This window comes from Tamandua tetradactyla, chromosome 1 (assembly GCF_023851605.1).
Source record: "Tamandua tetradactyla isolate mTamTet1 chromosome 1, mTamTet1.pri, whole genome shotgun sequence".
Lineage (NCBI taxonomy): Eukaryota > Metazoa > Chordata > Mammalia > Pilosa > Myrmecophagidae > Tamandua > Tamandua tetradactyla.
In genome coordinates, this window is record NC_135327.1 from 77,908,111 (window position 1) to 77,921,554 (window position 13,444).

Consider the following 13,444-nt stretch of genomic DNA (forward strand, 5'->3'; position numbering starts at 1 on the left):
TATCCCATGGCCACTACTGGCCATGAGGATGTCTAGGAATGCAAGTGACTCTTTGAGGCTGGATTCATTGCTGTTCTGAATGTAATCAGGATTTGGATAACAAGGAAAAAGAGTGTTGGTAATAGATATAGGCTAAGTACTATCAGAGAGGGATTACTCCAATTTTTTTCATGAAAATTATTCTGCATCTCTTTGGGTACAGTACAAACCAGAGGGCAAGACTAAGGAGGTTTAAGTCACCAATTTGGGGTCAAAAAGTCAGTAAATAATTAGAAAATTAGATAATTATTTTTCTTGATACATTCATTAACAATAGCAAAGTAAAATACATTTACAAGTGCATCATTAAATTTGTGGGGAATGAAAAATCCAGAAAGCATTACAGTAAGCAAGGATTGGTAAATGAAATGCTTGTATAGTATTTGTTGAATATTGAATTGTATCCGCCATAAAGGTATGTTCAAGTTCTAACCCCTAGTCCTGTCCATGTGAACTCATTTGTCAATAGGATCTTCAAAGATTCTGTTAAGGTGAAACCAAAGTGAATCAAGGTGGGCCTTAATTCTATATGGCTGGAGTCCATATAAGCAAAGGAAATTTGGACACAGAAGCAGAAGCAGAAGCCAGAGAAAGAGACAGAAGGAAATAAAAGGTCATGTTACAAAAGCAGAGACTGAGTTATGGATTGCTGGCAAGCCACCACCAAAATGCTATTGGCTTTAGAGATAGCACAGCTCTGCCAATATTTTGATTTTGGACTTCTAACCCCCCAAACTGTTAGACAATTAATTTCTTTTGTTTAAGCCAACCATTGGTGGTATTTTGTTGTGGCAGCCCTGGCAAGCTAAAGACAGTATTCTTTATATTACCTTTGAGATGGGTCAAGTTATATCAGCCCTGCATTCATTGTTATACTATCTTTATCATTTTAAGTAAGCATATTTATAAATATTTTCATAACATTGCTCTTGGCCTAAGATCTCTAACTCAGTTTTTCACATAAGAAAAGGTATTCAGCCACCATGGTTGAGTAGGAATTATTGTAACTTACCTATTACTTAGAATAACATTCAATAAAAGAATATAATTTAGAAAGCTAACTGATTTTTTCATCATGTAATAGAATCCATTGTCCAGCCCACTCATTATCATCTTAGGCAATTGGCAAATATAATGTTAAAGAAAAAATATCATCTTTGATACCTACATTATATAGAAATATGTAGCTGTAAGCGTATCCTCTTTGGCATAACTGGTTGGTCCTAAAATCAATAGTCTTATCACTAAATGCTCAATAAATAAATCACTAAATGCTACACTGATTTGAAAATGTGGATAGAAATTAGGGTGGGTTAAAGGGACTATATGAACCTGGAGCACACAAGCCAGTACATGTATTACAATTTTTTTTTAATTTAAAAGGCAGTCATAACCCAGTTTAAAAATGGGCAAAACACATGAATAGACATTTTAAAAATAGGAAATAGAAATGGCTAAAAAGCATATGAAAAGATGCTCAGCTTCACTAGTTATTAGGAAAATGCAAATCAAACCACAATGAGAGACCATTTCGCATCTATTAGAATGGCCACTATTAAGGTGTTGAAGAGGATGTGAACAAATAGGAACACTTATTCACTACTGATGGGAATGTAAAATGGTACAGACTCTGTGAAAGATAGTTTGGTGCTTCCTCAGGAAGTATAGCGTTGCCTTATGACCTGGCAATCCTGCTACTCGGTATAAGCCCAGAAGATCCAAAAGCAGGGACATGAACAGACATTTGCACACCGATGTTCATAGCGGCTTTATTCACAGTTGTCAAAAGGTGGAAACAACCCAAATGTCCATCAACAGATGAATGGATAAACAAAATGTGTTATATACTTCGATGTAATGTTACTCAGCAGTAAGAAGAAATGAAGTCCTGAAGCACATGGCAAAACGAATGAATCTTAAGCCATTATGTTAAGTGAAATGTCAGACACAAAAGCACAAAGATTCTATGATCTTATTGATATGAACTATAATATGTAAACTCATAGATATAAAATATGGAATAGAGGTTAACAGGATATAGAATAAAGCTAGAGAATGAGGAACAGTTGCTTAATATGTGCAGGATGTTTAATAGGTTGAGCTTAAATGTTTGAAAATGGATAGAGCTGATGGTAGCACATTATATGATGATAGCACTAAGAAGAATTAACAGTGCTGAATTGTGGGTAAATGTGGTGGAAAGGGGAAAGTTTAGAAGGAAAACTGGAGGTTAAAACATGGAAATGTATAATACAGTTAATCTTGCAGTGGATAATGACAGTGATTAACTGTACAAATATAAAAAAGTTATTTCATGAAATAGAGCAAATGTACGACACTATTACAAGGAGTTAACCATGGAGGGGTGTGCTGGTTTGAAAAGATGTATGTCCCCTAGAAAAGCCATGTTTTAATCTAAATCCCATTTCATAAAGGCAGAATAATCCCTATTCAATACTGTATGTTTGAAACTGTAATCAGATCATCTCCCTGGAGATGTAATTTAATCAAGAGTGGTTGTTAAGCTGAATTAGGTAACAACATGTCTCCACCCATTTGGGTGGGTCTTGATAAGTTTCTGGAGTTCTATAAAAGAGGAAACATTTTGGAGAATGGAGGGGATTCAGAGAGAGCAGAGGATGCTACAGCACCACAAAGCAGAGAGTCCACAAGCCAGTGAGCTTTGGAGATGAAGAAGAAAGACATCTTCTGGGGAGCTTCATGAAACTGGAAACCAGGAGAGAAAGCTAGCAGATGATGCCATGTTCGCCATGTGCCCTTCCAGCTGAGAGAGAAGCCCTGACTGTGTTCACCATGTGCCTTCTCACTTGAGAGAGAGACCCTGAACTTCTTGAACCAAGGTATCTTTCCCTGGATAGATGCCTTTGATTGGACATTTCTATAGACTTGTTTTAATTGGGACATTTTCTCGGCTTTAGAACTATAAACTAGCAACTTATTAAATTTGCCCTTTTAAAGACATTCCGTTTCTGGTATATTGCATTCTGGCAGCTAGCAAACTAGAACAAGGGGTATGTGGGAAAAAATGTACCGATTGCAAATTATGGCCTATAGTTAACAGTTATATCTTAATATTCTTTCATCAACAGGAACAAATGTACCATGCCAAAACTATGTGCCAATAATAGGGAGTATAAGGAGTATGGGGTGTTTCGCTTTTCTATTTTAGTATTTTTTTTTCTGGAGTAATGAAAATGTTCTAAAATTGATCATGGTGATGAAAGCACAACTATGTGATGATACTGTGAACAATTGATTGTATACTTTGGATGATTTTTAAAGCATGTGAATATATCTCAATAAAATTGCATTTAAAAAAAAGGGAAATCTGACCCATGATGTCTCATCAAATTATAACATTCAAAATAGGAAATTTTGATCTTTTTTTTTTTTTAACATGGGCAGGCACCGGGAATTGAACCCGGGTCCTCTGGCATGGCAGGTGAGCATTCTTGCCTGCTGAGCCACCGTGGCCCGCCCAGAATGACTCTTTAAGTGATTGTCATTAATGGTAAGCTTGTGAAAAGGTCTCTTGTCTAATAATATTTTGTATTTAAGAAAAACCTCACATTTTGTGGAGCAGAATGCCCTTCACACACAGAAAGTTCATAAACATTTGCAGTCCTGAGTGAATAATTGTAAACTAAGCACTAATGTAACCAGCCCCAAAGTCAAGAAAAATAACATTATGAACATTTCAAAAGACCCAGTATTTCCTTGTTCAGTTACAACCCATGCCTTCACCATTAGAGGTTGCACTATCCTGACTTTTATGTAATCACTTTCTTGTTTTACTTTATTTATATTTTTGCTACCAAGATAGGCATCTCTAAAAATTATAGTTAAATTTTCCAGTTTTTGAATTTCATATAAATGGGACCATAATGTATGCCATCTATTTCTCTGTCTTCTTTCAATCAATATTATACAGGTTCATTTTATTCACTATTATATTTTAGTATATCATTGCACAAATATATAACACTTTTTATTTCTATCTTCATTCTACCCTTAATGAACAAGGGGGTTATTTCTTGTTTGGAGCCATTATCAAGAATGCCATCATTACATTTTCTTCATGACTGCTAATGTATACGTTCACACATTTTTCTGGGACATACTCCCAAGAATAGAATGAATAATGGGTTCACACGGTATATGCATCTTCAACTTTGTAGGGTATTCTAGTTTGCTAGCTACAAGAATGCAATATACCAGAAATGGAATGGCTTTTAAAAAGGAAAATTTTAAAAGTTCCTAGTTTACAGTTCTAAGGCTGTGAAAATCTCCAGATTGAAGCGATCTATAAAAATGTCCAAACCAAGGCACCATCAAGAGATTACCTTCACTCAAGAAAGGCCAATGAGTTCAGTGTTTCTCTCTCAACTGGGAAGGCACGTGGTGAACATGGGGAGATCTCTGCCTACCCTTCTCTCCAGGTCTCTTGCTTCATGAAGCTCCCTGGGAGGTGTTCTCCTTCATCTCCAAAGATCTCTGGATGGTGGACTCTGTGGTTCTCTCGTCATTCTGTCATGGTTCTGCAGCTCTCTCCTCATCTCAAAAAGGAACTGTTCTAGTTTGCTAGCTACCGGAATGCAATATACCAGAAATGGAATGGCTTTTTAAAAGGGGAATTTAATAAGTTTCTAGTTTACAGTTCTAAGGCCGAGAAAATGTCCCAATTACAACAAGTCTATAGAAATGTCCAGTCACAGGCATCCAGGGAAAGATACCTTGGTTCAAGAAGGCAGATGAAGTTCAGGGTTTCCCTCTCAAGTGAGAAGGCACATGGCGAACACAGTCAGGGCTTCTCTCTCAGCTGGAAGGGCACATAGCAAATAAAGCATCACATGCTAGCTTTCTCTCCTGGCTTCTGGTTTCATGAAGCTCCCTGGGAGGCGTTTTCGTTCTTCATCTCCAAAGGTCGCTGGCTGGTGGACTCTCTGCTTTGTGGTGCTGCAGCAGTCTCTGCTCTCTCTCAATCTCTTTCTCCAAAATATTTCCTCTTATAGGACTCCAGTAAACCAATCAAGACCCACCCAAATGGGTGGAGACATGTCATCCCCTAATCCAGTTTAACAACCACTCTTGACTAAATCACATCATCCAGGGAGATGATCTGATTACAGTTTCAAACATACAGTATTGAATAGAGATTATTCTACCTTTCCAAAATGACATTTTGATTAAAACATGACTTTTCTAGGGGGGCATACTTCCTTTCAAACCAGCACAGGAACTCTCTCCAAAATGTCTCCTCTTTTATAAGATTTCAGTAAACTAATCAAGACCCATGTAGAATGGGTGGAGACATGTCTCTGTGTAATCAAATTCAATACTCACAACTGATTCAGTCATACCTCCGTGGAGATGACCTAATCAGGTTTCCAACATATAGTACTGAATGGGGATTAGAAGAAACTGTTGCTCCCACAAGACTGATTAGGATTGAAGCATGGCATTCTAGGATACATAAATCCTTTCAAATGGGCACATAGGGTAATTCCAAATTGCTTTCCAAAATACTTGTCCCAGTTTACACTTCTACCAGCTGTGAACTGTTTGCTTGATTTCTGTAAATTAGTTGATCATTGTCACACTTTAAAAATTTTTACCCATTTTGTATGTAATTATCCTTCATGTGGTTTGAATATGATGGGGTTTAGATTTTTTTAAATATATTTACAGCCTTTTGGAAGTTCCTATTAAAAACTTTTGTCAATTTTTTTTCAAAAAGTAATCATAAGGAACTCATACGTCCAGTAAGTTCCTACCAGAAAAATCTCCATAGTATGTGTATAATATAAAAAGCAACAACTGGAAGGCACTAGAGAGCAAATAGAAGCAGATCAGAGTGCAGCTGTTTTTTGTATTAGGTTCTAATTCTGTGATATATGATTGTATATACTTTTGTACTATGTCCAAGTTCTATAGGCTACAATTGTAGTATGTGATTGGGAGAGGCATGTCTTTTATCCTGGAGCTAAGTGCCATTTGCATAGTTCATGCAGTGGCAGCAGAGGGTATCTAAGGAATAATACGTTTTCTCTGGCCAGAAGAACCAAAAGACTGAGGCTTGGTAACCATGGATGCTAAAGAGAATGGGGGGAAAAGAATAAGCCAGAGAAGGGACAGGCCCAAAATTCTGTGTAAACTTATTTAACCACATTTTGAGCTATGCATGCCTGGAGTAGACTCAAAGAAGTTCGGCTTAAGACAGAAGGTTGGAACTGGGACCAGAGCTGCTACCCAAGAAACAGAGTTTACAATTCAAAATAGCTAAGATAAAGTCTACAAATTAACATTCCAGGTACAATCCAAAATTACCTGATATATGAAAAACCAAGAAACACATTCTCAAGATAAAAGAAAATTAATCGCATTCAACCCTGAAATGAACCAGATGCTAGAACTAGCAGATAAGAATTTTTAAGTGACTATTATAACTATACTCAGTGAAAGAAAACGTGCTCTGGGTGAATGAAAAACTAAAAAATTTCATCAGCAGGAAAATAAAAACCATAAAGAAATTCAAGAACTGATAAATATAATATCAAATTTGAAAATCATTAGATGGACTTAACAGATGGAGAGGGATGACAGAGGAACAAGTGATTGAACTTGAAAGCCAATCAATAGAAATTATCCAAGGTGAAAAATAGAGAAAAGATTGAGGAATAAAAAGGGATCAGGGCTTCTGGCACTTGTTAGAGTATATCAAACAGTCCAGTGTTGTGTAATTGGCATTATAGAAGAAAAGCAGAGAAAAAATGGGGTAAGACAATAAAGAGGGTGTTAAATCTTTAGTATTTATCTTTATTAATTTTATCCTGAATCACACACAGGTTTTTTGAATTACAAGCTAGATTTCTTATTCTTTACCAGAGCAAATAGTGAGCGTGATTCCCTGTGTCCCAGTTTTACCCCTGTACTGACACAGTGAAAGCCAGGTCAAATGCCTATACATGCAAAGTCTGTATTATAGGTGAGGAATGAAGAAAAATGATTTTTCTGTACTTTTTATAAAGTGAAAAGGACAAACTGTCTCTGCCCTCTCCTTCTGAGAGAGAGAGTCTCCTTGGAAACATCTACTCTAACCCTTTGGAATGTAACTAAACCTCTCCGAGGAAAATATAAACCCATAGTAGTCTCCAGTTTCTCTACTCAGAAATGTCACCTAGTCTAGGGCCTCATCCCCCCTTCAAATATGAAACAAATACCACCAGGGTTAAATAAACCTCTCTGGAGTTCTCACTGTTTATACAGTCGTAAATTAACTCCTAAGACTTGCTTTGAGTCCATAATCCCAAATTACAGTAAAATTTGCTCTGAACGCCCCAACTGTACAGAAACATAAATACTTCATTATGATAAATGAGTCGATTCATCAGGAAGACTTAGCAATCATGAATTTCCCAATGCCTAATAAAAGAGCTTCAAAATGCATGAACAGGGCGGGCCGCGGTGGCTCAGCGGGCGGGGTGCTTGCCTGCTGTGCCGGAGGACCTCGGTTCGATTCCCGGCCCCAGCCCATGTAACAAAAAACGGAGAAACAGAATACAATAAAGCGAGAAAGTGTTTGGAGATGTTTCCCTTTCTTCCTTCCTTCCTTCCTTCTATCCTTCCTTCCTTCTCTCTGTCTTTCCTTTAAAAAAAAAAAAAAAAAAAAAAAATGCATGAACAAAAAATGACAGAATTAAGGAGAGAAAAATATGATTCCACAATCCTGGTTGGAGATTTTACTATTCCTCAGCAGTTTTTTACTGAGATTTTACTATTCCTCAGTCTAGTAAGAACTAGACAGAAAAAACATCAGAAAAAATCTGAGCAACACTATCAATTGCATGTTTAAGAATGTTGACAAATTTCCCTTGGGATACACTACCAGCAGTGGGTGAGAATACGTGTTCACTTTGCTCTTACCAGTGTTGAAACTTAATATTTTTTTATTCTTGGATCATTTTGAGAGGTAAACCATGCTTCTTGGGTTTTTTTTTACATGGGCAGGCACCAGGATTTGAACCCGGGTCCTCTCTCTGGCATGGCAGGCGAGCATCCTTGCCTGCTGAGCCACCATGGCCCGCTCTGCTTCTTGTTTTTATTTGAATTTCATTAATTGTTAAGTGGTTGAGCATTTTTTGTATATGCTTATTTGTCATTTGATTTTTTTTCTTCTGTAAGAGATGTGTTTAAAATTTGGGGTCTATTTCTGTGTTATGTTCTTTTTCTGATTTATAATATCTTATATTGCAAATATTTTTCCTTCCTCATCAACTTTTAGCCTATGTTTTTTATGTACTTTGCCCTATAGAAGTTAAAACATTTATGTCAAATCCATCATTTTGGTTTTTTTCATGATTTCTTTCTTTGATTCTGAAGTTACTTTTTGTGATCTCACTTAAGTTATAATTTATATAGGATTTATCTTACTTTACAATTCACCTCATAGAAGCCAAGGTAGAATCCAACAAATGAAGCATTGAAGTGGGCCAGGTAATATAACTTCTTCTGTTATGTTCTTACTACTTAGACTGCAAGTTCAAGTATTTATTACAACAAAACTCTATTCTTGGGCAATCTGAATTTATCCCTTCTCTTGATTTTCAGATCGTTCATAGTTTCACAAGGCGGATCCAGAACAAAATCAAAGATCTTCTCCAGCAAATGGAAGAAGGTTTGAAGACAGCTGATCCTCATGACTGTTCTGCTTATACTGGTTGGACAGGTGAGAATATGGGTTATAAGTAAATTGTGTGTTTTATTCTTGGGTTATGACAGATAAGACTTGGTTTTTGTGGGGTCAGAGTCGTTAAGGAATCCGCACAAGACAGTGAGTCAAAGCATAACATATTTATTTATTGAAGGGAGAAAGCAGGTGAGAGTCAGTAAAATCTGCCAGTGAAAGGGAAGAAGATGGCTGTGCCTCCTTGTTCTGGAAGTTACATTTTTCAAGGAAAATTACTCCGGGAGGGGAGGGTTTCTACTACGTGGTGTGTCGTCCCTTGATTGGATAGGGGCTCGTTGATTTATGATCTGATTAGTTGCTAGGGTTCTGACGCACTACTCTCCTTTGATGTGCAGCTGCATGTACCATCAAGGGTTATCAAGCAGGAACAGGCCTTGACCAATGCCTGTGGTTTTTATCTGGTCATGGTTCATTCACCTTCTGGTGGGTAGGACGTTGGTATGTCTGGGGATCTTGCTGCCACATCTGGTTCTGCAAAAGAAGCTAAGGGGCCCCCTAGTTAAAAAGTCCTTATATGTAAAATTCTTTTTCTGAGACCTTACAGTTTTTAAGTTTTCTTTCAAAATAATGTTATATTTATACCCTTCAAATGAAGTCTTAAACTATGTCTCTGTTGATGAGATGCTTTGGAATTTTATTTCTAAAGATAAACATTCTGCATGAAGTTTGAACTTTAATATGTAATATGAAGTATATGGTATTCTCTCAGTAGTGCTAGGGAAATAGGGGCGAGGGGCAGTATGGAAGCAAGACTTCTCAACATGTAGTTTTGACTTTCAAATCTGTACATTTTTTTTTTTTAAGAAGCAATCCCTAAAACTGAAAACAAATTGAAACAAATTGGAAACATCTACTTTTAAAAGTCTGTTAATGAAAGGGAGGGGTAAGGGGTATGGTATATATGAATTTTTTTCTGTTGTCTTTTTATTTCTTTTTCTGAATTGATGCAAATGTTCTAAGAAATGATCATGATGATGAATATGCAACTATGTGATGATATTGCGGAAAGAATGCTATTCTTCAAAGATGATTGTTTTGCAACCTAGAATGAAATTATTGATAGATTGAAGGATTATCAATTAATAGAAAAGCCATTTGGTAAAGTTGATGGGGAACTCGACAGTCCAATAATGGCACACATACTACTTTCTACTCCTAAGAAGGAAGAGCTTAGCTTTACCTTGGAGCTATCAGGGTGCAACCATCCTAACCAGGTACCAATTTTAGCATCTCTAGTGGTGGAATAACCAATATTGTATGATCTCCTAATGTTATCCAAAGGTAGAACATTCTCTAGGACACTTAGCTTGGCCTCTATAGCTAAGGGAGAAAGAAACAGTTCCAAAAGAAAAGAAATGTCTTAAGGGATAAATAACCAGAAACAGATTGGATTCTGGTTTGGCCCACCCAGCCAAAAACAAACAAACAAACAAACAAAAACATTTGGGATAGTTGGGGAAGCATAAATATAATGTTTGTGTTCCCTTGACTAACATTTTCCCAATGGCTTGGCTCCTGGTTTTTAATACCTAAAAAAAAAAATGTTCAGCAAGGAATTATTTCTCTCAACACAACACTTTTGAGGTAGTGTTTATATGGCACTTAATGACTTAATGCAGTATTTTTTTATAAAACCACGTGCAGGACAGTCTTTGGTTACACTTAAATACAAATTGGCAAAACATCAGTATCAAGGTAGATGTTTTGAAAAGTGCTTCAGATGCCAAGAAAGAAAATGTATGTCTCAGAGGTTGCTGGAGTCATGAGAGGCACCACATATCATACTTGTGGGAACCATTCTCTGCAGTACCATTTTTTTGGGGGGGTTGGGGGGGGCCTCTTTGTTTTATTGTTTTTCTTTTTGCCTGATGTTGTAAATAAATCTCCCAAATGTTCAGGAAGTGTGGAAGAAAACTGTAGAGAATGAAGTAAAGCAAGTGAGGAAAGGAAAACAGTGGTAAAGGGGATGTTACTGCATGTGAGGCGACTGTTAGTTTGCACCTGTATTGTTTGGCAAACTGGAAGCCATTGTTAACATCATACATTCCAGCCTCATAAAGATTGTTACTTGTATAAAGACTGCTGTGTGTTAGGAAATTGATTGGTGGTTTTGGATTGGAGTTGAATTGTAAGGCATTATGATTTTTCCCATTTAAAACAATGAGAAATAGATTCCTAGTGAATATAGAATAAGGCATAAAGAATGTCAAATTTTCCAGAACAAATTTGTGCTGTTAAGTGGGAGATACCCGTAATTATTAACTTTGTTAGTTATTATAATACTATGGAGTATTCAGGGGTAGAATGTCTTGATCCTTGCCCTTCCCTTTTTACAGGTTTTTGTTTACTTTAAAATGCTTAAGCATTACATATATATATAATTATAGGTTTTTAGACTGACAGGTTAACTAAATCAGCATCTTATTTTTAAGATGGCTTAGTACTTATTTACAAACTTTTTTATAGTGATTATTATGTTTGAAATTTGTAAATATTTAATTTTTAGCTATCTGTTTCCTAAAATACTTACAATTAAAATTTTTTGAGTACAGAAAAGTCAAGGGGATAAGTAATTTATATTGAAGGATTTTTTTTTCCCAGAGCTTTCAAATATGCTGCCTTTAGATCTGTTTGACTTACAGTCTGTAAATGAATGGTTGTAATGACAAAATTCTCAAAAAAAACACACACAAACAGGTGATAATGTTAGAAAGAACACTGTACCTGAAGGAGGACAAACGCTCATCCGAATGTGGAGGAGAAAAGAATTTATTCATGATTTTGCAAGAGCGGGCACCCAGCCCAACACAAAATGTGGCTGGCATGCCAATCGAATGCCAAACGATTATACCCACGCCTACCTCGCAGCCCCCTCCCCTGTTTCTCCGTTGATTGGATACTCCAGAGGTTACAGCCTATCCAGATAGTCTAACTAATTTGAACTTCCCACCTAAGGTGCCCACTTTGATTATGTTTTACATTTTAATGGCCCTGGCCGTTAAGTTCTAGGCTTGCATCAGAGGACTCCCCTTTCCCTGCCTGTATCATCTTGTGTGAAAGCTAAACTTAGCTTGATTCTTACAGTAAGGACTAATTTGAAAGACTAGTAGGGCCCCTTGAATAGAAGAGTTTTAGAAGGAAAAAGCCAGCGATTTAGAGAAATTGAAGCAAAATGAAGAATAGTAAAAGTGAAAGTAAAATATTAGAGACCAGAATATTGGAGAACTTCACTTCAAATATTAATTCTTTTCACCATGATTTCATCTGTTTCAGTACTTTTACCTAAAATACACTTTATTAAGTACATATAAATACTGAAGAAGTTTTTTCTGAGCTGTCATATTAACTTCTTGGGCCCAGGAGTAAAACTGTGCTTCTTTAAGAAACCAAATATATCATTTCCTAAAGATTTTCAGACAAAAATCCCTCTCTAGTTCATTTGAAGATGTGGGTCTGTTCTTTAAAGTAGAAAAGTGGAATAGGTGACAAGCAAGCAGGTACCTCCGCTTCTTACATTGCCCCGCATAAGTATCTGGTTGACTGACTGGTCAAATGTATTGTTGGTCACTAAAGAAAATTGAGAAATAGTAAAATTAGGAAGAAGATGTAAAATCTAGAAAGGTAATCATTTGATTTGTTATAAACTAGAAGGAATTTCTTATGTGAGAAATAAAGAGAAAAGGATCCAAATTAGCTTAAGATACAAAGGAGAATGAATACAAACGAGTAGGAAGTGGTATATCGTCCATCGTCTAAAAGCTATTGAATATTTGTGCCAGAAAATTAATAAGATAATGTTTCAAGTTTTTTCCACCCTGTTTTTTAGTTTTTGAGTTTTTCATTCTAAATATATGGTATGTGTTTGGTTTGATTTGGTTTGGTGGTTGTTGTTTTTTTAATGTTGCCCCTTTGGAAACGCAGGGTTTATGTAGAAGGTTTTTCACATAATTGTAAGATACTCTGATGGTAAAAAGAAAAGGTACTAATGCTTTTCTCTGGGGATGGGGGAATTATTCCAGGCATAGCCCTTTTGTACCTGCAGTTGTACCGGGTCACAGGTGATCAGACGTATCTGCTCCGATCCCTGGACTATGTGAAAAGAACTCTCCGAAATCTAAATGGCCGCAGGGTCACCTTCCTCTGTGGAGATGCTGGGCCTCTTGCCGTGGGAGCTGTGGTCTATCATAAACTCAAAAGTGATTGTGAGTCCCAGGAATACATCACCAAGTGAGTGTTTAAAACTGGAAATCTATTTTCCCAATTCTCAATTGCAGCTTTTGCTATACAAAGATATTAAAAAAGGAAATTATTTTTAATTCATCCACTGTTACAAGCAGGCCTTTCTAAAATGTAAGAGATTATTAATCTTGAGCGTCATGGTGGGATCATATGCTTCCTTGCATTTTTTTTTGTGGAAATAAACATGTTTTTTTGAATTACTTTTTTTTTCATTTATACTAAAAGTAATTTTTGTTTGCTTGCCTTCAGTGCATGAAAATTAGCACTTATCCTTACATCCACATGATAACTAAATCTTCAATTCAACCTTTAAGCAACTGGTTAGACATACCAATTATGGAACAGTTGAGGCGTATTAACTTTTATTGCTCCTATTGTTTTATATTCATTCCTTCTTCA

General features: G+C 36.4%; 1 protein-coding gene across 2 annotated transcripts in view; it reads left to right on the plus strand.

Moving 5' to 3' along the window:
* Positions 1 to 13,444, plus strand: part of LANCL2 (LanC like glutathione S-transferase 2) — a 90,785-nt gene that overhangs the window by 9,096 nt on the left and 68,245 nt on the right. For both annotated transcript variants that reach the window (XM_077119337.1, XM_077119336.1), the window contains exons 2-3: positions 8,668 to 8,785; positions 12,826 to 13,033. In XM_077119337.1, the coding sequence (XP_076975452.1) occupies positions 8,668 to 8,785; positions 12,826 to 13,033 (326 nt within the window). The remainder of the gene's footprint in view (positions 1 to 8,667; positions 8,786 to 12,825; positions 13,034 to 13,444) is intronic.